Source organism: Mustela erminea, chromosome 6 (assembly GCF_009829155.1).
Source record: "Mustela erminea isolate mMusErm1 chromosome 6, mMusErm1.Pri, whole genome shotgun sequence".
In the NCBI taxonomy this organism is placed as follows: Eukaryota; Metazoa; Chordata; class Mammalia; order Carnivora; family Mustelidae; genus Mustela; species Mustela erminea.
Genome location: NC_045619.1, coordinates 37,450,989 through 37,478,223, shown reverse-complemented (window position 1 = coordinate 37,478,223; position 27,235 = coordinate 37,450,989). Strand labels below are relative to the sequence as shown.

The 27,235-nt window shown below is 33.7% G+C and overlaps 1 protein-coding gene across 15 annotated transcripts in view; it reads right to left on the bottom strand.

The window, feature by feature from the left end:
• The window catches only part of PPFIA2 (PTPRF interacting protein alpha 2), a 482,999-nt gene that overhangs the window by 89,448 nt on the left and 366,316 nt on the right, over positions 1 to 27,235 (bottom strand). For 8 of the 15 annotated variants that reach the window (XM_032346894.1, XM_032346897.1, XM_032346896.1 and 5 more), the window contains 8 exons: positions 20,822 to 20,968; positions 19,682 to 19,816; positions 14,053 to 14,136; positions 13,675 to 13,806; positions 12,072 to 12,134; positions 7,426 to 7,517; positions 2,556 to 2,691; positions 476 to 696 (listed from right to left, as the gene is read on the bottom strand). In XM_032346894.1, coding sequence (XP_032202785.1) covers positions 476 to 696; positions 2,556 to 2,691; positions 7,426 to 7,517; positions 12,072 to 12,134; positions 13,675 to 13,806; positions 14,053 to 14,136; positions 19,682 to 19,816; positions 20,822 to 20,968 — 1,010 coding nt within the window. Of the gene's footprint in view, positions 1 to 475; positions 697 to 2,555; positions 2,692 to 7,425; positions 7,518 to 12,071; positions 12,135 to 13,674; positions 13,807 to 14,052; positions 14,137 to 14,563; positions 14,651 to 19,681; positions 19,817 to 20,821; positions 20,969 to 27,235 lie in introns of all 15 variants that reach the window. The other 7 variants (XM_032346888.1, XM_032346893.1, XM_032346892.1 and 4 more) reach the window with 1 other exon arrangement.

Here is a 27,235-nt window from a genome sequence, read left to right as displayed (position 1 = left end):
TTAATGGTAAGTAAAGACTATTAATATCACTGGGATTTGAGAACATATATATTAAGTTAAAAATTGAAATGATCGACATTTCTCAATGTTTGAATTGATAACTTGTACAACTTCAACTCTATAATGTAATCTACTCTTTGGAAACCATCTATTATCCAGTGTGGTGATAGTGCATTTTTTCATATCTAGTATGAAATAATTCAGTTCTAGTTAATTTCACTCTGATGTCCAAATACTTTTAAGGAGCTGGCTGCCTATTAATTGCATGCTATTTAGTACCTTTATGGCAGCTGTTAAATGTACCTTAAGAATATACCTTATTACCACAAATATCCTTTAAATAGTAAATTTTAATGTAAAAAGTGCTTTAAAATTCAAAGGCTCCTAGGGATCCCTGCTACTCTGATTTAATTATGTCATTTTTAGTATCAAACTCTTCTAATCCTTTAAAACCATCAGTGATAATTGAACTCACCTAATTTCTTTGTTGATGGCATCCAACTGTTCCTGAAGCATCATGGCTAGCGTCTGGGCATCAGAATGACCACTTGGGGAGAGAAGATCCATTGAACTAAAAATAGTTTCTCTGTCATCATCATCAATATCAGACATTTCTGTGTCACTTTCAAAAGGGTGGCTGCTTAGCACTCCAATTTGCTGAGTTCTATTCCACTCATGATCCCCAAGAGATTTCACCTGTGTGGGAAATGAGTAATTATCATATGTATGTATTGCTCATTATCAAAGCACTATTCTGAAAAATATCAACAAAAAGCACACATATTTTTATAGTTTACCTAGCAAAAGCAGAAATGATTATTACCATTTTAATGCATTGTTTCAATAAAATATTTCCTTGAAATCTTAAGTATGGCAGATACTGTCAGCATAAATATCAAGATTTTAATAGGAATGATGATGAACTGATGCATGATTTCTAGTTCAACCCCAATTCAAGTTAACAATTACTTTAAAGTATCTATGTTTGAAACATTTTTCCTTCTTTCCAAATATAACAATCTCTTTTCACTTGTACTAAAGCATTTCCATCTCTTATACTAATTAGTCTTACCTACACTTTCTTATTATAGGCTGAGACTGCAAATATTATCACACTAGTTATATGATAATTCTCTTTGCAACATTCATTTATGTAGATTCTAACAAAGCATAATCAAATTAATATTGAAAAGTGATTTAATTTCATCTCTACTGTTCTGATCACTTAAATGCTTCATTGATTTTTTTAAGCCCAAGGCACACTAATCTACATGACTATGTTTTTTATTTGAGATAATAAATCCCTCGTGTGAATTAACATCTTTTTTAGGAAGTAATCTCTACATCCCATGTGACCCTGAGATTAAGAGTTGCATGCTCTACTGATGGAGCCAGCCAGGTGGCCCTACAGATAATATACCTATAGGTGTTTTTCAAGCTGTTATCTGGGGGTAGGAGAGAGAGGGAAGTAAGAGAGAAAGGACCTAGAGTTTTCTGTCTTATGAAATTGGTTTTCATTTTTGTGATTATATAAAATGATTTTCTGGGGAGGAATCATATGATATTTCCCAGAGTATTTATTTAAGATTTGAGGACCTGAATTAGCGTTTGTGTTATAAATTGTTTTGGTACCAAGTAGCCCTAATTTATTTGTCATATACAAATGAGAAAAGAACTAAGATGGACTTGATTGTTTTTTCATTTGTTCACTTCTGATTCACTCATTTAACAGATACTAAATACCTACTATGAAAGATTAATTTATACGTGACACGGGTACCAATTAAAAACCACAAGGTATCAAGGACCTGTATATAAATACGGAAAATTAAGTTATATAGTATTCAACACATAAAAGTGGCTGGGGAGAACAAATTATACTTAGGGCACAAAAGAACTATATTTCTTCTTTGTAAAATGCAACTCTAAACTCACAATATACATAACTAAGAAACTGATCCAATGAATGAAGACTGACACTGCAGTTTATCCTGTAGTGTTCTCTATAGAGAAAGTTTATAGATAAAGTGTTCTCTAGAAACACTTTCAACAGTCTATGTACACTTTCCTCAAACTTTTATTAAAATAGTAATTATAATTAAAATATTTAACTAATTTTAATTAACAATATGAATACTATTGCACAAGTGCCCAAGCAAACCCAAAGTCCATTTGTTTGTCAGTACAGTATAAGGCATAAAAAAGCATGGAATTTGAAACCACACAAACAGAGATTCAAGTTTGGTTCTATCACTTAGCTGTTATACTGTGTAATGTTGAACACTTAAAATTTCTAAGCCTCAATCTTTTTATGTCTGAAGTTAGCATAAAAATAGAACCAAATTCATAAGTTTATGTGGATACACACACGGGGACTGCTTATTTCTGGCACAAGCAGTGGTTTTGCATTATAGTCTTAAAAATATGTCATATGTCATGTTTAACACTAAAAATGCTAGCAGTTTGAATTCTCTCAGTATTAAAATTCTATCTAAGATGGACGAAGATATTTTCTTAGAATCATCAAAGACTTGAAATTCAAAAAAAAAATTAACCTTTGGCTCATCCCTTCGCACACCCATGCGGCCTCTCCTGGGTCTTCTTATTACTTTAGTTGTTCTGTAATCAGACTGGCTGTCCACTAGGGAGCCAACAGAATACCGCAACTCAGCTGAGGTGTCTAGATGAGTTCTGGAAAAAGGAAAGATATGAAATATGAATAATCACAAAGGTTAAACTTCCCAGCAAATTGCTATCACCTGCTTAATTGTCAATAAAAAATAAAGCATAAACCCTCAAAAAAAAAAAAGAAAAATTCAAGGAAGAAAACTGATGAATTGCCATGACTCTTTGAGGTCTCTTCTGAGGCTTATGCCAGAAATTTCAGTCTTAGGTTCATTCTTGAAAGTGAAGTGAATTTTCTATTTAGAATACAAAGGATCTGTTCATTATCATTTTCAGTTGTGGTAGTAAAATGAAACATGTTGAGATTGACAACCAAGATGGCTTAAATTCTGGGAAATGTTTTTTGTTGAAGTATTTAGATAACATATCAACATACGTTATTCATTGCTGTATCTGTTGTAAATATTCTCCACTAACCTAAAAGTAAGACATGTATAATTTGGGGGTCCTAGAATTCCCTATCTCTCAGAGTTCTATTTGTCAATTTAGGAAAGTAACAAAATACTTAAAATGAGATTGACTCAAGGTTAATACTCTTATTTTTTAATAAAATAGGATATACCACCAGATAATTTTTCAGCTTTTGTTAAGGCATTGTTTCAAAAAGATAAAGAAAAATCTTTTAGTAAGCACATTTGATTCTGAAATCTGCTTAGAGATGAAATATTTGGAAAATTCCAATAGAAAAACCTTATTACACTGGTTTTCAGGGAACATTATAGTAAAGTACACTGTAATCAAAGTGTAATAAAGGTTTCTCTAGACACATTATTTACATATAGATTTACAACAAATTCAGTTTATTGCTATAATAATGATGGTAACAGTGACAGCATGCTGTCCTATAAAATGATCTATCATCAGTAGGAATATGCTTAATGCTATATCTTATCTTGAACTGGGGCTCCTGATGATCTCCTATGCTCTATTAGTTCTCTTTGTGGAAAAAGAAAAGGGAAAAAACAAGCATTTCCAAATGATAGTCAAGATTAGAAAAGGTTAGGTAAGGCCTTGGCTTTTGCAACAATAGAAGGCACTGCTCTAACTGATGCAAATCCTTGTTCTGTCAAATAGAACTTTAAAGCAAATGAACTAAGAAATCATCCCCTAAGCAGAGGACAGCTATTCGTTTTTACAGCAGTGAACTTGAAATTTAATCAAGCAAACTGGTTTTATTATGGATTAGTCATATATAAAAACTAACGAGCCAGGTCTTACTCATAAAAAGGACCTCTCTCAGCCTCTGTAACAGTGTCTATGTTTCATGAAGAAAAAGGTCAGATTTTGTCACCACTCTATGCTTAAGGAGGTATTCCTAGCATATAATAAATACCTGATAAATATCTGGTAAGATATGAATGAATGAAATTATTATATAGTCTAAATGTCAACCTCAGAACATTCTAGATACCTTTTTTCTGTCACTGCTTGAGTAATATCTCTATGGTCATCAGAGTGGAGATTCTAAAATTAGAACTCGTCACTCTAGGAGTATTGTTGTTTTGTTGTTTTCTCTCTCAACTCCAAATCATTTATAAACCTGTGAACCAAAACACAGATCTGCTCCTATCGATGCACTGCTTAAAACTCTTCAATGGCCTTATATGCCCCTTGACAATCCAGAACCTTCTTTCTTACTCCAGATTCACTTCTAGTTACTATCTGTCTTTTCTCTCTCCATCCAGTCATACAGAATTCCTTTCAATTTCTTGAACAACTCACACTTTTCCTTTAATCCCAGGCCTTTGAACACACTGCTCTTTCTGCTGGAAAAAGTCTTCACACATTTAGGTGGTTAACATTCTTAAAGTCTTAGATTAAAATTCCAATTCTCTTATACTACTGTTGCCCCTTGTATTCTCTCTATTGTAACTGTCCTCGCAGTATCCCTGTATTTCCCATCTGAAACATGTATTTTTCATCACCATTACCACTGTATCTCCAATGCAATTATCTTTCAAGTAGAAAGTGCTTAACTGACCTTGAAAGAACAAAGGCCTGAACCAACATCCACTGTAGAAGAGCCCATTGCTTATACTTCATCTAAAGCAGTTACTGCTCCCGTCTCTCCTTTTTATTCAACTCCATTTGGTACATTACTAACAGAAATCAGAATCAATATTTCCATACATTTCAACTTTTAAATAATTTTTGGTGTACAGTGCTTTGAGTCACTTGGAGGTCTTAGTTACAATATAGTCACTGGTTCCCTTAGACACAAGCCTGTGCAGTTTCCCCACCTGAATCTCCTATTACTTTTGCATATAATCTCACCAGAGAACTTCTATAGATAAACCGAGTCTGAATTTTCTTAGAGAACATCATTTACCCATCTCTTTGATTCCTAAAATATCTTCCACTGTCCTTTCCACTGACCCAGATCCCACCGTTCTTCAAAGTTGAACCAAATCAGACCTTCTCCAGACATTCTGGAACTCAATTTATTATTAGATAGATTCTAGCACAGGATATTAGTTACTGATACTGACCAACTTTAGCTCCTCTCTTCCTACCTGAAGAGAGATCTATGAAATTCTCATGCATCTTCTGTTTTCTCTATTATTTCTTTTTAAATTGTGCACTCAGAAGCATGGATGTTTGATAAATAATTGCTGTTCAATAAATATTGTTATCTTTTAACATATTATAAATTCCATCCCATTGTTTATCTATCAACAATTCCTATAATACTTTATACTTGTGACTTAACTGTTTACAAAATTCCCTTTGCTCATTTGTCTCAAAGTAAGCTTGTGAGACAGTCATAAAAATATTATTTTATATACAATTCATGTCAAAAACATATGAAATTTGAACTTATTAAGGAAAATGGACTTTCCAAAATCAAACAGCTAGTAATTGTTTGTCTTAGACCCAGGGATGTCAGTCTTCTTATTCTTGGTTTAGCTTTGTTTCTACTACAAGCTGTTCTGTCAAAGAAGAATTGTTCTATATGTACTTCCCAAGCTTCCACAATAATCCTTCATTGTGGATTAATGTCCCATTATTAGGTTGTCCATGAAGACTTCCTGCATTGATGTAATTTTAGACAATACTTCTACAACTCTGTCTTTCCCCCAATCATATATGTATATATTTAATTCCAGTATAATTAATGTACACTGATATTAGTTTCAGCTGTACAATACAGTGATTCAACAATTTTATACGTTATTCAGTACTTATCACGATAAGTGTACTCTAAATCCTCTTCACCTATTTCAACCATACCCCTATCGACTTTCCCTCTGATAACCACCAGTTTGTTCTCTACAGTTAAGAGTCTGATTTTTTGTTTGTCTCTTTCCTCACACCCTACCTCCCCTTTATAAATATAACTCTGTGTTTCTGAGTCCAAAGATCAACAAACCAACAAAATGAACATTTGGTTCTATTAAAAAATACTAAGTTTGTTGGCTGGATGATGCACATTTTATGTATTTACTCTGTTGATATTTTATCAGCTCTTGTCCTTCATCAACACGCTCATCATCATCATCATCATCACCATGAGACTAGATACCACTGAATTAAAAATAGTTTCAGTTCCGATATATAAATCATAACAAAGCATTTAGAAAAATAAACAAGATTTCTAAATTAAAGACTTAAATTTTGTAAAGTTCTTTGGGTGTTTTTATGCCTGCAGAACTGCGTTTCTTATATTATACTGATGGTAGAAATACTCAAAATGCTGAACTTTATTTTTATTAATATTTTACATTAAATAGAATATAAGCACCTTTATTTTTATTAATACTTACATTATTACTTATATTATTACTTTTATTAACACTTATATTAAAGATGATATAAGCACCTTTTGAATTTTGTAACTTGGATTTTTCCTCTGAGTATCTGAAAATGCTTTATTAGATACTGACTCGTTCAATGATATGTATTGTGAGTATAATATGCCAATGTTTATTTGTTTGTTTTAGGTGCTGAGATTATAGTAACCGAAAAAACAATAATTCCAGCCCGTGGAGCTAACTTTCTTAGGATAAGCATAAGACCAAGAAAAATGAACTTCTAAAAGTCTGTGGTGGTCAAAAGTTTCAGATAGCTGATATGATTGTGTTGTCTAATAAATAAATGATTAAATGAGTAAATCCTTGTAGGTCTCTTATTAACCTTATTAAAAAAAGGCCCTAAGCACAATCTTGTAAATTAACAAGATTGGTCTATATATCTAGCGAATAAATAATCATGTCATTGCTTCTTACTTCCAAGATGAGATACCGAGTCAAAGAAGATGAGTATGGCTAGATATACTTGTTTTTAATACTTGTATAATTTCTCCTTCACTCTGTATTTGCAATTAATTTAACAAAACAGGTAGGTGCTAAGGGACTGTCATCAATGATATTTCTTCAGTAACTTTAAACATTGAAAACATTTCTGCATGTAAAGAGGTGTCGCCTCTTCCTAGAATGAGATGTAATCTCCTTATATAAAGTTCTATTTCATTTAAGACTCTTTTTATGTATTTTTAGCTATGTAATTACAAGCAGAACACAAAAGGTAATAATTTAAACTTTTTTGCAAATTTGCAGAACAATTTACTAAATTAGAGAATTATTTTTGAATACAGAAACAGTAACTCAGTAAGGAGTGAACATAGGGTAATGCCTGCTGAGCAATAGAGGTACTTATTTATTTTATTTGAGGCCATATGGAATCACAAGAAATTCATCTTGATTTTGGTGAGTTATAGATAGGATTTTAATTTAATGTTACCTTGATATTGTGGGTTCAATTAAAGAGCCAGTTCTCATTTTCAATTGGTCAAGTTCAGATCTCAGCTTTTCAATTTCTTCTGCTAATCTTTCCTAAAAATCAAAGAAGTTTTACTCAGAAAATATGCAATTGCCAATAATACCAACATTCAATTATGATAAACCAAGATACCAAGCTTAATGGATTTTTAAAAATGGAAAACTGATGGATATCATTTTATTAAAGATTATTAGACATGAAAGTAAAATATGCTTGATTTTCTCCTTGTAATGAAAATGTTAATAGCAGAAATAAAGAAAAAATTATCTATATTGTCCGGCATTCACTAATCCTAAATTTTTGCAAACATGTGGGACTACTAAGATCATGACTAGCTATGTATATGTCACCTCAAAATGCAGAGCCATAATCATAGCCAGGTAAAAAATAAAGAAAAGGTCTTATTTATGCAGAAAGTGAAGCACTTTGATTATTCTATAAGTGTTATAGTACACATGGTTGAAGAGAAAGAAGAATGGGAAAAGATGAGGAAAAAAATCATTACCAAATATGTTAAAATTATCAGCTTGATATTGATAGAATTATTTGTACGTCTAAAAAAATTTTCTCAGATTGGTAGTACAGTTTCAGTCTTTTAAGATAAGGGTTGTCTTATAATCCTTTTTTTTTTTTTAAAGATTTTATTTATTTATTTGACAGGCAGAGATCACAAGTAGGCAGAGAGGCAGGCAGAGAGAGAGGAGGAAGCAGGCTCCCTGCTGAGCAGAGAGCCCGATGCGGGACTCGATCCCAGGACCCTGGGATCATAACCTGAGCCGAAGGCAGAGGCTTTAACCCGCTGAGCCACCCAGGCGCCCCAAGAGACAGAGAGAGAAGCAGGCTCCCCGCTGAGCAAAGAGCCCAATGCAGGACTCGATCCCAGAATGCTGGGATCATGACCTGAGCTGAAAGGAGCCACTTTGTCTTATAATCCTTAATTAAATGCTTCTGTAAGCATTTAATTTTGTTTTCATGATTATAACTTTTATATTGTTCTAAATGTTTAAATGTATCCTTCTGGATTTTCTATTGCTGGTTTTTGTTTTTTTTTTTCTTTTCTCAGCACCCAATGCTTGACATTTTAGTTGACACATACTTCATTTCTCATGATACATTTTTGTCAGTGTGGCCTTCCCAATATTTCTCTCATCTGCCCTTTTTATTCCTACTACCATCATTCTACTTTACACTTTTTTAAAGAACTTTTTCCCTGCATTATTTCACCAGCTTCCACTGAGGTAGTGCTGTCTTCAATCTCTTCCCTGCATACTCTTCTCCTAGTTGTCTCATTTTACTTAAAAAAAATTTTTTTTAAAAATATTTACCATAGAGAGAGAGAGCATTAGCAGGAGGGGTAGAGGAAGAAGGAGAGAGAATCTCAAGCAGACTGCGAGCTGAGTATGGAGTGCGATGAGGGGCCCAATCTCAGGACCCTGAGATCATGACCTGAGCTAAAACCAAGAGTCCAATGCTTAACTGACTGCACCACCTAGGTTCCCCTAGTTGTATCATTTTAAAAAATACATTTTATCAAATAAATTATTTGCCTAAAATATTCAATGGTTTCTTATTGCATTTACTAATTCCTTTGTTTGTTATTTCCACAAATATTCACAGAGCACCTCTGTTGTGCTAGGCAGTATGATAAAGTAGCAAAATGAAAAATTTTTTGCCCTCATATAATTTATAATCTACTAAAAATTACAATGAACAAATAGAGTCTATAGGATGTTGGTAGGAAAAAGAAAGTAAGAGAGTCATAGAAGGTTCTCCAATAAAGTGTTATTTGAGCAAAGACCTAAAAGAAGGAAGGGAGTTTAAAAAAAATGGGAAAGTCTTAGGAAAAGGCATAGAAGGTGCAAATGCCCCTTAGTGGGAGGGGAGTATATTTGTTGAAGGAGTGGGCAAGGAGGTCACTGTGGCTGAAATGGACAGGTTAAAGAGAAAGATAAGAAACAGATTTAGAAAAGTGTGGTTGCGTGGCTTGGGAAGGATAGTCATGAAAGCCTTGTCAACCATTTTGAAGTCTTTGGTTTTTACTCTGAGTGAAATAGGAAATGACTAGAGAATTTTTGAGCAGAGAGGTAACACGATCATCCTAAGAGCAGTGAAATGGATCACTGAATAAGACTGGGAGGGAGGGGTGCCTGGGTGGCTCAGTGGGTTAAAGGCTCTGCCTTCGGCTCAGGTCATGATCCCAGGGTCCTGGGATCGAGTCCCGCATAGGGCTCTCTGCTCAGCAGGGAGCCTGCTTCCTCCTCTCTCTCTGCCTGCCTCTCTGCCTACTTGTGATCTCTGCCTGTCAAATAAATAAATAAAATCTTAAAAAAAAAAAAGACTGGGAGGGAGGGAAAAATTAAATTATTACTGTTCTAAAAACATAGGCAAGAGAATTGTGGCTTGGACAATAATCATGTTAGAGAGAATGGCTGGATTTCAGTTATATTTTAAAGATGGAACTAACAGGATTTGCTGTCAGACTGAATGTGGGGTGAGAGATAAAGGAAGGGGTCAAGAATGACTCCAAGGTTAACCTGAGTAAGAGGCAGAGTTGTGATTTACTCAGAAGGTGGCTGCTAGTGATGGTTTAGGTTGGTGGTGCTGGTGTTTGGGGTGGAGGGACCAACTTGTCATGTTCGAGGTGCCAAAGTGTCCAAATAAAGATAATGAGTTGGCTCTTGAATACATGAACTCTACCAACAGAGAGGATCCAGGAGGTGATTAGATGAGACTGAACTCGGGGACCAAACATGGAGAGAAATTCAAAACAAGTCCTAGGAATTTTAAATTTTAGAAATAAACAGGATGAAGAGAAACAATAAGAAGAGGTTGAATATAGAGATTTTTGCTAATGATAGATCGTCAGTTACCAACTATTGAGTAGAATTTTGAGAAGTTCCAGGAGATGTAATTAGATTAGGAAATATATTCAACTGTATGGGATGATATTTCAGAAATGAGGTATGACCTGGGATTTGCTTCCTCTAGTTACTAGCATGAGCAAGGGTACAAAGCATGGAATGTTTAGTACTGCTGGTTGCTTAGGCAGATTGTTGAAGCTACAAGCCTTGGGTAGGTGGTGGGGGAGTGGGTTCTGGGGATCTTGCCAGGAGCACACAGAGCTTTGGATAATATAGCATTGCATAACGGGATCAAGTCCAAAATCCACAATCTGGTCACAGCCTAGTTCTTTAAACACATATCAGTCACAGCAAACTTCTGGTGATTCAGCAAATCAACCATCTTTGTTTTCTCTGTGCTATTACATAGGCTCTGTCCTCTGCCCTACCCTTCTCTATTTGGTAAGATCCTCTATGCCTTCAAGAGCCTGATGAAATAATATCTTCCCTGTGTAGACTTTCTTAACAACTTCAGAAAGAATTAGATGCTATCTTCTAGGCACCATACTGTATTGCTATAGCAGATCTATCCTGCAGAAAATTGTATATATTCTGAGTGTGGCAACCAGTAGTTTTAAATTGACATCATAATATGTAGGATCCAGTGGGGCTAAATGTGTAATTGCTTTTTAAAAAAATTTTATTCTCTCATCTTTTCCAATACTCTCCCTATGCCATACTATTGCCAGATTTTCCCTCTGTTCCTCCCTCCGTCTCTTCCTTCTTTGCTCCCTCTCTCTCTCTTCTCTTTTGTTCAACACACATTATAGGTTACTTCTTAAATTAATGATTTTATATTATATTATATGCCTATACAGAACAAAATGAAATCAGACAAAACTGCTAACAGGAATTTACAGGCTAATAAAGGAGGAAAAGACATATTAGCATTACAGCTTTTAACGTTTCATAATTTAGCCCTTATCTGCCTCTTCTACCATATATCATACAATAAGAATAACTGATTCTAGCCAAACTGTTATGCCCATTATTATTTAAGAACTCAAACTCCCTACTCACCCCCTCCCCACACAAAGCACCTACAATCATGCCACATGCACTGTACTTGAAAGGTTGCAACATAATCCTACCATTCCTTAAGGTTTTTCAATCACACCTTCCTGAAGTCTTATTTATAGCAGCAATGTATGGTGATCTCTCCCACCTGTAGCTCTTACTGTCTAGTTCATTTATGGAATCTGCTACTCTGCAACCTGCTGTTTTGTAAAAGGTATGTTCTTTCTCCACAATTACATTTTTCAGCTACTTTGGAATTAAGAGCATGTTTGCAAATACATAGCATAATTTATTATGCATAATAGATATTTAATACATTTCAGCAAAAATGATACCTCAAACTATACACAAATCAGTGCATATATTTTTATTATACTTGTATAAAACACAAAAATCAAAAGCATTTTTTTTTTTTACTGTTAGAAGTCAAGGCAGTGATTATCATTTAAGATAAAAGTAGTAATCGTACATTAATAAGGCGGGGGGTACCACAGTGTTGATTTTTAGTGTGTTTGGTTTGTAAAAATTCACCAGGCTCTTTCTATATATGCACACTTTTCTGTATGTATGAAAGATAATTTTTTGTAAAAAGATAACATCCTAAACTTATTCCTTATCAAATTTATTTTACCGTAAAACATTCATCAGTGTAAAATAGAAAAATGGATAAAACGTAGGTTTCCATTATACCTTATCATGTAAAGATTCTTCCAGATTCTTTCTGAAAGTTTCTGATTCTTGAATTAGAACATTCTAAAGAAAAGAAAAAAAATAGAGAATTAATTAGCTGAACAGAAAATAATTAAATATGTAGATTAATGTTTCATTGCTCAAGAATCTTTTTTGATTCCTTCTCTTTGATTCTTTCCTTGGTGCAGCTATTTCTTGGTTTCCGTGGAAACCAAATTTAAATAGAATCTTTAAACATACCTTAACATTTAGAAAAATACATAATTTAAATGGGAAATGTTATTTTGTAACACTTGGACTGACAAATAGAATAAATATTATCTTTTAGGCTATTTACGTTTTCTTCTTCTCACTCTTTTAAAATTTGAAATAATAGGGTTACTCTTAAAATGAGAAAAGGTGAGTAACAGTGTAATATTAGCCAAAGGTATTATAAAGAATTCAGATGAAGTCATCTTTATTACCTGAAGAAAAAATATTATCAGATCATATTTTTGGGAAGCTTAATTCTGGACTTCTATTTCAAATACAGAAAAATTAATTTCTAATAATAGTTAGATTATTATAGAAATAAAAATAAAATTTTAACTATTTACAAAACTGTCACATTTCATGACATGTGAAAATAAGTTGCATCATAGGTATTTTTTAAAAATTTTGTCATGAACCTATTACTGTTGTAAAAGCTTTCTACTTTTTTATATTTACTACAAAGCATGATTTAAAATAATGTATTCTTTTCTAATTTAATTTTAGTAAAATTAAACTAACTGTGTGGCAGTTGGCAAAGTGGCCATGTATTTGAAACTGAATGGGTAGAAGGACTGTCTTATCACTTTGTAATGGGTATATTCACCAGCCTACTTTAACAATTTCTATTTTGTATAGATCAGGGGAAAATGTCTAACGTAAGTAATGACTGGCATTCAATCTAAATTTCCAAAATGATTTGTCCACTTGGGTTTTAGCCCCTACCTTTGTTAATATTCTGGAATTGGCAACCAGCTCACATAACTCATACTGGTCTGGTGGCTGCCAACTATCAATGAGACATATAAAATTGTGAATGATATAGCACACTGTAAAGAAGCCCCCCCCCCGTTTTTTAAACAATGCAGCTGAAATTATTGCATTCCTAATCCCTATACTGGGATTAGTATTAGTTCTACTAGTAATATAAATTCACTTACATTTTGCTTTTAGACTAGTAGTAGACTTAGTTACATAAAACATTTGAAAAGTTCAATGCAAGAAGGATTCCCATATACCCCAAAATACTGTTTTTTGTCTTACCACTCTTTTATGCACCCCAGGTGAAGGATAACTAAAATATTTTCATCACAAACACATTTTAATGCATTTATCTATATGACCATGTAATAAACAAGATTTACATACCACGCAGAATTTTTTATTCATTGAAAAATTTATCTTACATATTTTTACAGAAACTACTTGTTCAGTTCTAAGAATAAACCATATATACTTAAGGAAAATACATGGAACATCTGACTAATGCAATAAATGCAGCAGGGTATAAAACAGCCAGGATCGTGAGAACACTGCTCAATCCTCATGCGAATCTACTCTTCTGACATTTTACCTTTTCTTCTAGAGCAGCCATTCTTTCCTTTAAATGCAGCTGTAAGCGTTCATTGGATTCAGTCAGAAGTCTGTCCACAGTATCAGATAATCTTTTGTTGTGCTCTTCATTCATTTTCTCTCTTTGCCTAGCCTTACATTCAAGAAAAAATAAGTAAACTTGACATGAAAATCATCTACAAAGGTATTTTATATTTTTCTAGCTTTAAAATTGATTTTATTTTATGTCTGATGTGATTAAACTGGCAGAAACTTTTCTTCCCTTTTAAGTGCAGAGAGCATATTCATAAGATTTTAAATAGAACCCATAATCAAGAAAGACATTCATTTCTTACATGCCCATAAAGTGATTGAGGGGAGTGGTTCTTAAAATACATACTCTTTGAAGTTCTTGATTTTTCTCTTCAAGCTGACCTTCTAGATGTCTCATACGTTCTTCAATGTTTCCATGTCTCTCTTCAGCCTGTTTAGAAATATGAAAAATGTACCTGATATGTAAGATTTGATTAACACCTTTCTTCTAAATAAATTGAAATAAAATGTAAAGCAAGCTACTACCAACCGCAAATGTAATTTTCAAAAAATAAACTTTCTTTAAACAGGCAGCTGAACAGCATTGCTTGAAATGTGTCAGCTACAAAGGCCTGTTACATCCAAGCATCAGCAAAACATTGGACTTATTTATGAGCAATGAAATCAGCCAAATGTAACATGCAGACTGTGCATGGTTTGAACACAAACCTGCCATTGTCCAATCTTAAGCTCCGGAAGCACTGAACTGCACAGATGGTTGATTATCAATAAATAAAAGTAACATAATCTTTATAAATGAAAAGAAAAACTTAGATGGATTCTATTTAGCAATAGAAAGTAAAGTCCAGTAGGACTACCTTCCTACGTATGGAGATCATTTCTTGTAGTTTAGCTTCCATAACATATTGATAATCATCAGATGAGGTAGAAGAGGTTGGATCAGACTAACAAGTCAAGGAAAAGGAGAGGGACAAAATTGAAAAATCAGAACTAAAGACACTGACACTGAACAGAACATAGCACAGAATGCTTAAAAGAAAAATGTGACAGCAAATTTAATACTTTAATAGACAGAATTTTATATGAAAAGAACTACACTGATATCTGGTGAACACGATGCAGTCAATGGTTATAAATGAAAAACAATGATATGCCCAAATAAAAAGCTACCAACCTAAGGTATGGAAGGTTAGTGATGGCTGGCAATGAAAGACTATTACAGAACGAAATAAAGCAACTCTGAAAGAGTCATGTACAAACTGGAATTATGGGAAACCAAACACTAGAATATGTCTCTGACAGATTGTTAAAAGTTTTGGATTTCGGTTTGTTTATCATATTACTTAAGAATAATGGAAACAATGTATCTAAATGTTGAGGTGTATGCTACGGCAATGACCCAGGTGAAATAAATTTGGAAAATTTATTACAAATCTAACACTGTAGAAATCAAGAAAAAGCTAAGCCAGGGGATTCATTATTGTGGGTATTCTCCAGTTCAAGCAGAATTGAGTTTCCTCAGCAACAGTGACAAGCTTACAAAATGACTTCCGGTCTCTGAACACACAGTGTGACTCTAGGTCTAGAACCTTAGAACCTGTTCTCAGATATAGTCTTAATTGGAGACTTTAAATGAAAGTGATTAAAAGTCCTCAAATTATCAAGATGACAATACACTGTGAGGACAGGAGAATTTATTTACGAACTCTCCTGAATGATACTAGGAACCACTCCAAAACAGTTTCTGGGTGGATCTGTTGCTATGGAAACAAAATAGTGCCCTAAAGTGAGCAGGCAGCACGGTGCCTGTGTGAGCTAATATTTGCCCAGTGCCAGGGTTAGTTACATGTCTTGGAGGTGATTATCAGGTTACCACAGACACAGAGTGTTAACACATGTGACACTGCTGATAGCTGAATTGTATTAGTATGTTATGCACAGATTACATGTAAAGTTAAAGCAACATTTTAATCATAATTACGACTCAAGTAATTATAACATCAAAATTATCCTATGTCAGATCTAGAAGATTGAACTCCAGAGCATATTCTATTACATTTTATAAGTTTATTCTAAAACAGTGAAACTTACTTTATGCAAATATAGGACTATATATAAATATGTCATGCAGTACCTGAAAAGAAATAGCAGCCTATTCATGTACTGGCTCATATGCATATGAACTATTTTATATTTTATGCAACAAATTCCAACTAATCTACAAAACAAACATTTAACATTTAACTGGTGTACTAATACAAATTACAACTCAACATTTATATTTTGTAAGAATTTCCTTTTGATATTCTTGTTTCATAAATGGGAAAATAATGAAGAAATAACAAATAACCAATTTCTCTCCCCAAATTTCCAAGCGAAAGAAACAGAGAAAGCTACCATAGTTCCCAAGTGTCACAAAATGGTTTTCTAATATCACTTAAAACCTAGAATTCAAATAAGAATACAGTAAATGGGGCAAAATGTTGTTGAAATTAAATAATCTAAATTCATTAAGGTATCTGTAATCTTTCAAAAGTACATTTTAACAGGCAATTGGTGGTATAAAAATTAATCAGGTGACTGATTCAAGGTAGTCAAGGCATGAACATTTCAATTTCCAAAACTGTCTCTTCCAAAGTTTCCAACTTAGCTACTGAAAACACACCAAATACTGCGAAAATTCACTTCAGAGTTTGAACGCGATTTCTGTCAAGTTTAAATTACTTTGTTACTGTTGATATTTTTATTGGTACTAAAAATGAATGAAATACCTTATGGAATTCAAGATGAATTATGTCCTTGCTGAGGGAAAATGCATTTTAATTAAAGAAGTAAACATCATAAATAAAAAAACCTGGGAGCCCAAAGTCTTTATTGGTTAGTTTTGTATATACTTGTCAAAGCCAAATTATAACCTTTATCCATAGCCATTAATTCATACTTCTGACTTTCTAAGCCTTAAATGAGCTTTACCTACCTATCTATACACACACAGACACGCACATATACAAAAGATCATCTTATCAATCAAGAAATAAATTCAGACATTTCTATACAAAAACTGGTATCAATTTTCAACTACTATTGATTTATGTTCATTTTAGCTTTGTGAAGACTGCAGTTTAATTAAGTCATGTAAATACAAGAACAATCTGCTATTTTCTGTACTCCTTGATCGGATATAGAGCTTATCTTGATTTTACTCTTAAATGTGACACAGGAAAATTTGAAATGAGCTAAAGTTTTAGAGGAAATTATACATAGATATGGTTTTGAGAAAAACATGCATATATTTAAAAATGGAGAAGAAATAAAAGTTAAAGAGAGGAGGACCAAAGAGGAAAAAAAAAAAAAAAGAATAGGTAGCAAACAATAAAAGCAGAAAAAATATATATAGGCCAAATAAAATGTCTGAAACATTATTTAGAATGTCATTCATAATATATGAGAGGAAAGCTTAGCTTTAAGCTAAGCAGGAAATCTTTTTACTTTAGTGTCAAAAAATTAGAAAGTAGATAAAATTATGATGATCAACACTAGTGATATATTGGAAATGAACTGACAATGAAAAAAGAAATAAGTAAAGCAGGTTCTAGAGACGGTCCCTAAAGATCTGTGAAGTAAGAAGAGAAAGTGCAAGATCATAATAGCCACAAAACTTGGGAAAACAAATGAAAGAGTCCCTTCAAATGTTATAAAAATGTTATGAGCAGAGGAAGTGTTTTGAGGATAAAACCTCATCACTGACAAATGTGTATGAAATATGTCAATAATCTAGAAACTCTGTAGTTGAAATAATGGTGTTCATATAGAGTCAGCCTAAGAGAAAGTGGTAAAAGAGAGCAGAACGAGCCCTAGTATTCTTAATACTTCCTAAGGATAAAATGCTACTGAAGAAAGGAGAAAATCTAAAGGATTCAGATGAAGTGAAATTTTAGCAACATATTATTAGGTAGAAGTAAACTGAGGAAATTATTTCGAGTACATGAAGAATATATGTATAATAATAAATAAATAAATAACCCCAGAGAAAAATGAAGGGCAAAAAGAGGTAAGGCACATATTTCAAGTTATCTTTTTTAATATTCTAAATTAAGGATTCTTAGGAATGTATAATTTGAAGACTCTTAAGTCAAGTATTATGATTCAAAGTATGCTTCATCCTCAGTCCATCAGAGGTTAATTTGCAGCAGGTATTTGATGAATTTTAAATTGTTACTCCGAAAAAGATCCCAGATATTCTTATATTTTTCTCTGGATAAAGCGATGATTATTTTACACTAAAATTTTACAAAAACTGCTTTTATTATTAGCCACTCGCCAAGCCTCTGAAAATACTTCAGTAACTCGTTATGTAAGTTCATCTTCCTCAAATGAAAAGCCTCAGGGTGTGTGTGTGTGTGTGTGTGTGTGTGTGTGTGTGTGTGTGTGTATTCATACTTGAGTAATTTAAAATGTGCTTTCAAAAAAATAGACTACTACTAGTATATTTGCACATTTCCATATAATTTAGAGACTATTTCCCAAATTAAATGATAAATTTATCTTCAACTTAGAAATCACACATTTCTCAAATTGCCAGAAGGGTTTATGGTATGTCTATGACTATATAAGGATCCAGATTGTAACATTACCCTAATCATACTAATGTTTTATTCAGCTAGTAATTCCAAAACTCTGTAGACAACCAACTATTCCAATACTTTTTACCCTACTCTACTTTACAAATGTTTGCTTTTTCACTACCTGATTAATTACCCATTTTAACCAACAGGCATCAGTCAACTGTTCCAGGAAAGTAAATGTGTGTACCTGCTTTTATATTGCTGCATCAATTTTTTTGGATAATCCCTAATGCCAGAGTTTGTAACTTGCAGTTCGCATATTTATCTTACCCATTTATTACAGTGGCATGGAAAACTTAACACATAGCAAAGATTGCATAAATATCTAAAATGTGTATACATTTTAGGAGCACCTGGATGGCTCGGGTGGTTAAGCATCCAACTCTTGGTTTTGGCTCAGGTCATGATCTTGTGGTCCTGAGATCAAGCCCCATGTCAGGCTCTGTCCTAAACTGAACATGGAGCCTGCTTAGGATTCTCTTTCTTTTCCCTCTGCCCCTCACCCCTGCTCTTTCTCTATCTCAAATAAATAAATAATTCTAATATGTGTGTATATTTTTGAACTGATATTGAAAGTCAAACATGCTTTTAGTGAGCAAATCTAAACTTCCATTGTAGCAATATAGACATACACTCTGAAGCAATGTCCATCTCCATTTGACTGTTTAGGATAGTCATTTTAACATTATAATCTTGCAAAATTCTAAAATATGCAGAAAATTGCAGACTCTAACAGCCATAACATGGCAAATAATTTTGAATACCACTCAGATTATTACTAAATTTAATTGTTTCAGAAGAAACTATATTAAAATCGTCTTTATTGACTTCAGAATTTAGATTTCTACAAATCTAACTTCCAATTTCTAACAAATTTTTTCATACTGTAGTCAGAATGCAATAAACTGCTTATGATATTTCCTACATTTTTAATACCAATTTATGTTAAATCTATTAAATAATCATGACCTATCTACATACATATTAAATATCATCATTATGTGTTATATTTGGTGATTATTCTAATTTACAAATATTATTGTGGAAAATCAACTACAAGGACGTGATATTTTATATTTACTACTGTTTAAATAGGCAGAGGTATCATCACATTCATATGTAAATCATTCATGGCATCATAAATAAGATATATAATAGGATAAATTAATCTAACCAATAATCCAATATGGTAGATTAAATGAACTTGAATTTCATAAAACCTAAAGAAAATCTATAGATTCCATTTGGCTTACCAGTACTCTAAGACTCTAAGAACTAAGTACTAGTACTCTATGACTAAGTCTAGTTCTCTAAGCACATCTAGGTTGACTAAATGACTTACTGCAGTACCTTTGTCAGGGCTGCAATTCTCTGAGCCAGTTCAGCCTCTACTTCAGGTAAGGTCTCAGCTTTTCTCATAGTCTGCTGCAACTTTTGCTCAGCCAGCTCAAGACGCTCTTGTAATTGTCTGTTCTTCTCTTCCATCTGAAATAGGGATGGGAAAAGAGATACTTACAGAGAAACTGTGAGGATAACAAATCCCAGCCACCAGGGGCTTTGGGTTTCAGCCATTATTCGCAACTTAAAATCATCCACTACTACCACACCTGCTGTGCAAAGAGAGGACTCTATTCGTACTTTCATATATTGCTTAATCACATTGCTCAGTAAAATTCAGGACTTTAAAAAACAGAAAAGCTCTTACCAATGGCAGCAAAAAGAAAAAAAGTTACTAGTGAGTATAAACTTGGACAGATGGATTATAACTCAATACTAAGACTTCAGATATACCATGATAGCATAATACTGAAAATTATAGTATTAACCGGTGTGAGAGAGGGAATGCAGCACAGTGGTTAAGTGTCCAGTCTGTAGAGATAGGTTTGACAAAATTTTTTTCTCTAAAATACTACAAAATAAATATTTTAGGCTTTGTGTATTATTTAGTCTCTGTTTCAACTACTTAAATCTACTATGTAGCACAAAAACAGTCGTAGATTGGTGAAATAAATGAGTATGGCTGCTTCAAGAAAAACTTATTTGTAAAACAGAGCCATAGTTTTGGCACATGGGCCATCGTTTGTCCACTCCTGCTCTACAGTCAAATAGACTTAGGCCTCTGTAATAACTCTGGCAATTACCAAATCTGTGACCTTGGAAAAGTTTTCATGTCTCTGAACCTTAGTGCCTCAGTATAATTGTGCTTACTTCACAGGTGATGGTTATATTTAAGTGAGATAATACATGTTAACTGTTTAGCACTTTTTGGCTCATGTCTAGATCCAAAGTAAATATTAATCATTATTTTTATTATTATTAAGACAAATATATAAATTACATGCTGAAAATTACATCTGTTTAGTCAGTTCTATTCTAAGTGTTAGAGAATGGTTGATTGCCAAGAAATACCTTATTTTATTTACTCCATGTTTTGTAAGAATGACTACAACACACATGGACCAGAACAAAACCAAGGTAGAGATACTCAACCTGCCGTAGGATGGCTTCTTTATTTGCTAACTCATTTTCTAGTTTATCATTCATGTCATGTATGGAGGTAGATTCTCTCTGAGCACTGAGGTAACGCTTCTCAAGGGTTGTGATTCTTTCTTCCATATCTTCCTTCTGTGCCATGGCCTACAATTAAAATAAGAAATTAATTAAAATCAGATTTTCAGAGAGTTTAATGTATTGCCTTGTTATTTAAATAAAATAGTAAGATTTAAAAGCTATTGTTTTCCTGAAGTAATATTTATTCCTTTCTTTGCAAAGAAGATATGCAAGACTTCATGTGAATTTTCCCAATTTATCTGTCAGAATCCTTACATCCTGGGTTAACGAAAAGTTTCCTTCTCTGAGAAGGCAGTGGAGTACAAGAAACTGCCTACCGTGGAACTGACATTCTTAGAAAAGCAGTGACAGGTAAATTAGCTCATTATACAGTAGAGGTAAGTATTATTATGGGTAGAGTTGTAAGCCATAAAGGTGAAATGGTGGCTACTGTTCCATACTGCAAAGCAATCTTCAACTAAGGATAACCAATATCATCAGTACTCTTATCTTCAGATATAAATAAGAGTAACTCAAGGGTTAAAAAAAGAGGTCCAAAAAAAAGGTAAATTTGAATCATATCTGCAAATGAATCAACCAACTGACTTTGAACCTTAACTGTTTTCCTTGCATATATATTCTAATTAAAAAAAAGAATTTAAAGGACTCAGTGAACACAAAACTCTAGGGAAAAATCAACTACCAATGCAAATGGAATAAATCTTGGCATTACTGATATTCTAAACAATAATTTTTAAACTATCTAATTCATAGATAATATGGATAAAATTTTATCTTCCTAACAGCTTATATGAAAATTTATTAGTAGGTAGATAACCTTTTTATTTTTTAATTTAATTTTTCAGTGTTCCAAGATACATTGTTTATGTACCACACCCAGTGCTCCATGCAATATGTGCCCTCCTTAATACCCACCACCAGGCTCACCTATCCCCTCACCCACCTCCCCTCCACATAACCTACTTTTTAAAAAAGATATTAAGAAGGGTCAGCTGAAGAAGTGAGCCTCATGGAAAAACTGAGAGCTTTTCCCCAAAGGTCAGGAACATAACAGGGATACCCACTCTCATCACTTTTGTTCAACATAGTACTGGAAGTCCTAGCCTCAGCAATCCGACAACAAAAAGAAATAAAAAGCATACAAATTGGCAAAGAAGTCAAACTCTCACTCTTCACAGGTGACATAATACTTTATGTGGAAAACCCAAAGACCACCTCAAAATTGCCAGAACTCATACAGGAATTCAGCAATGCAGCAGGATATAAAATCAATGCAGAGAAATTAGCGGCATTTCTATACACTAAAAATGAGACAGAAGAAAGAGAAATTAAGGAATTGATCCCATTTACAGTTGCACCAGAAAACACAAGATACCTGGGAATAAACCTAACAAAAGAGATAAATGATCTGTACTCTAAAAACTACAGAACACTTATGAAAGAAATTGAGGAAGATGCGAAAAATATTCCATGCTCATGAATTGAAAGAATAAATGTCGTTAAAATGTCTACACTACCCAGAGGAATCTATATATTCAATGTAATCCTTATCAAAATACCATCAATATTTTCAAAGAGGTGGAACAAATAATCCTAAAATGTGTATGGAACAAGAAAAGACCCTAAATAGCCAGAGGAATGTTGAAAAAGAAAGCCAAAGCTTGTGGCCTCACAATTCCAGGTTTCAAGCTCTATTACAAACCTGTAATCATCAAGAAAGTCTGGTACTGGCACCAAAACAGACCAATAGATCAAAGGACAGAATAGAGAGCCCAGAAATGGACCCTCAACTCTATGGTCAACTAATCTTTGATAAGTAGGAAAGAATATCCAATGGAAAAAAGATAGTCTCTTCGACAAATGATGTTGGGAACATTGGACAGCCACATGCAGAAGAATGAAACTGGACCATTTTCTTATACCATACACAAAGATAAACTCAAAGTAGATGAGATTAAGACCTAAATGTAAGACAGGAACCCATCAAAATCCTAGAGGAGAACACAAGCAGCAATGTCTTTGATTTCGGCCACAGCAAACTCTTGCTAGACACGTCTCCAAAGGCAAGGGAAACAAAAACAAAAACGAAATATTGGGTTTTCATCCAGATGAAAAGCTTTTGCACCGCAAAGGAAACAATTAACAAACCTAAAAGGCAACCTACAGAAATGAAGATACTCGCAAATGACGTATCAGATAAAGGGCTAGTATCCATACAAAATCTATAAAGAACTTATCAAACTTAACACCCAAGCAATAAAAAATCCAGTTATAAAATGGGCAGAAGACACAAACAGACATTTATCCAAAGAAGACATACAAATGGCTAACAAACACATGAAAAAATTTCTGACATCACTCAGCATCAGGGAAATACAATCAAAACCACAGTGAGGTAACACCTTACACCTGTCATAACGGATAAAATTAACAAGTCAGCTAACAATAAATGTTGGTGAGGATGTGGAGAAAGGGGAACCCTCCTACACTGTTGGTGGGAATGCAAACTGTTACAGCCACTGTGGAAAACAGTATGAAGGTTCCTCAAGAAGCTAAAAGTAGAGTACTATGGACCAGTGATTGGACTAATAGGTATTTATCCCCAAAGATACAAATGTAGTGATCTGAAGGGGCACCTGTACCCCAATGTTTATAGCAGCAATGTCCACAATAGCCAAACTATGGAAAGAGCTCAGATGCCCATCGACAGATGAATGGATAAAGAAGAAAAGATGTGGTATATATGTACAATGGGATATTATTAAGCCATCAGAAAGCTTGAAATCTTATCATTTACATTGAAGTGGATGGAACTGGAGGGTATTATGCTGAGTGAAATAAGTCAGTCAAAGAAAGACAATTACCATATAGTTTCATGCATTTGAGGAATATAAGCAGAATCTGGAGGAAGGGGGGGAATGGAATGGGAAGATATCAGAAAGGGAGACAAACCATGAGAGACTCTTTAAACTATGGGAAAGAAACTGAGGCTTGTTGGAGGGGAGGTGGGTAGGGAGATGAGATAACTGGGTAATGGGCATTAAGGAGGGCACGTGACTGATGAGTACTCGGTGTTATATGTAAATGAGGAATTACTGAATTCTACATCTGAAACTAATGATGTTCTATATGTTGGCTAATTGAATTTAAATTAAAAAAAAAAAAAAGGTGAACTTCATGGGCCCATTGTGGTTTCCTGGTAATTTGAGGAGCTTCTTTGCATAAGGAGCCTAGAATTGATGTGAAGGTGGTGGCTTCCATGTATTACTACCCAAATTTCTTTCATCAGTCTTCCTAGTCAGTTCTTTTGGTCCTCTCCTTTGGGACCCAGCACCTCCCGCCACATACACAGAGCAGATAAACTTTCTTTCATTTTTCCAGAAGAAACAGAAGCCCATAAATGGATATCCTTCAATGTCTCGGTCTTCCCTCACCATCAACTGGAAATAAGCACATGCACAAATCATTAACTTCTAGTTTTCAGTTTAGAACAGGTGTTCTACCCTCTCTCAAAGTTTACTTGTTATTAGTGCTCTAGGTTTTATAGATTTTATAGATTTTTTTTTCTGCTTTCAGGATCTTGATCACTTCTTGTCTTAGATTTTCAAAATGATAGTAGAAGTAAATCCCACACTGTAGCAGAAGCAATGACGCAGGCTTATAGATAAGCTTGTACAGGCCAGAGGTGGATGGCAGAAGAAAAAGAAATGATTCAAAGAAAATAAGAAAAAGAATGATAAATTATCTGCTTGACCACTGACCATAACTGAATTGAAATTATGGAATTTACTTATCTGGTAGAGTGGGTGGGAAGATACGCCATAGTTTTAAAAAACTTGATCATATTAATGTATCAAGTACTTAATAAAATCCTAGGAAAACAAAAAGCTTCACAACAATAGGAAATGGTATCATAGGAAACCACCACTCAGATTGGTTGTGAGAACTATTTACATAGCCATAATAATGGTGATACTAAATGTGATTTTGAGGTAATTGTAGTGGAAGGATGGGGGGAAGAGAAAGGAAGGGAGAAAATAAAAGAGCTAAAATCCTCATTTAATAGCAAGGCATAGATTAAATAAGAGAGAAAACAGCACTAAACAGTAACAGCTAAAGGACTGAGGTTAAGAATCTCAGGCAGGTAAGATGGGAAGTCGGCAGGCGCTCTGTACGTACGTGTGTGTTTGTGTGTATGTGTTTAGATTCGTACCCTCTTAAACTATTATTTGACATTGAAAAATTGTGTATACATAAAAAATTAAAAGCAATTAAAAACAATATTTCTGCCATGAAACCCATCATGCCTGCCTTCCCAACCTACCCACAAATAACATTTTCTTCTTGGAATCATCCTTAAAATCTTCATCCTAACTCCCCACTTAATAGCCTAACCTGTATCTTGCTATTGGTCTTTCTCCTGCTTCCACATTCTCTAACTTACCGACCAAGACAGAATATTAAATGCCAGTCTGATCATACTGCTTCTTGGCTTAAATACCTTTATATGTTCACTCCACCCCACCCCCAACCCCATCCCCCCATCTTCAGTGAAAATCTATAAAGCTTGGAAAACAAATAGCTTCATGACTTGACACTTCTATTTCTAGGTACTGGAAAGAGCAGCATACCCCCCACACCCCTAAAAAAATTCATGTCCACTTAGGACCTATGAATGTGACCTTATTTGTAAATAGGATTTTACAGGTGTAATCAAGTTAAGATGGTATTACATAAGATTAGGGTAGACCATAAACTCAGTGACTGTTATAAAGAGAGGCAGATTTGAAGACACACAGACATAGAGAGGAAAAAATGCAAAGTTAAGAGAGAAGCTGACTAGAGTTACACTGCTATCAGCCAAGAACACAAGGATTGCCAGCAAGCACCAGAGGATAGAAGAGGAAAAGAAGGAGTCTTCACTAGAGTCTTTCGAGGGCATATGGTTCTGCTGACACCTTGACTTCAGACTTGGAGCTTCCAGAACTGTGAAAGAATAAATTACTGTCGTTTTGAGCCACCCAATTTGTGATAATTTGTTACAGGAGTCCTAAGAAACTAATACATATTGTGACTTTATTTCCACCTGGAATGCATTTTTATTACCTTCTTCTGGGTCCCACTGACCTTCAAGATCCAACTAAAGATTACTTGGCTATTATATTAATATTAAAGATCAGATGTCTGAAATTCAATTAATCCAACAATTCGGCAAAAATTACCCAGACTAATTTTTTCAACATTATCTACACTTCTCTGGATTTTAGCTAACACAAACAAAAGTTACTATTTGAAAAGCTTTTATTTTAAATTTTGACTTCTTCAATTCTATAATATTATTTTTTTAGCTCACTGAGTGTAGAGCTTATCATCTTAGAGGATTCTTTCAGAGTACTGTATTCTGTTAATTCCATTTTCACAAAGAATTCTGGGAACATTATGTCGATTTTGTAGCCCAAAAAGAAAATTCTGAATCTATCCTACATATATAAACTTCTAACTAAGTAACAATAGCAATAAATTCAGTTAAAGACATATACAGGTTTCCTGAGAACGTGAGCACTGGAGTAGCACATACTAGCTCCAAATCCCAGTTTTTGCTATTCGTTAACTCAGTTACCATGGAAATATGTTGATTATTTTTTCCATAATTCACCTTTTTTCTTTCTTTTTTCCTTTTGGTTTGTTTGATTCTTTGTTTTGTTTTTTGGTTTTGTATGGGATATTAATCCCTACCCCATAACATTGTTGTGATACTACATTTTAAGTGCCTTGTGTGGTCTTATGAATAATACACACTCCATAAATAATAGCTGCTTTTTTATTATTAATTACTACTGTGCCTCTAATTAGCTGATCTGACTCTACAGCATACATTGCATGCAGAAGTCATTGTACAGATTTTGCTACTGCATTTTTGATTCAGTGATTCATGTGGGAGATTCAATTTTTAACTGCAAGCTGTGTTGCCAAAAATAAATTTTGAATTTACAAGTCAGAGAAATATCTTTTCCCTGCATGTCACTTGGAAATTCTAAAAAAGGAAGCTTTTTCTAGTCTCTAAAAACTGCTGCCTAAAAGGAGAAAAACAGTGTAAAGATTCAATTATCTCTTGACCTGAAGTTTGTGTACAAAATGGATTTTACTGTATCAAATAAATATAGCTCTACAGTAATGTAGATCCATGTTTCAGACAACAGAAAAGACAAAATTGATATGTATTTATTTAATCACTAAGGAATTTTTAAAGAACTCTTAATAGGAAGTTGGAAAGATAAGCTGGTTTAATTCACAAAACAATATATCATTTAAATACATCACAGAAAACTCTAA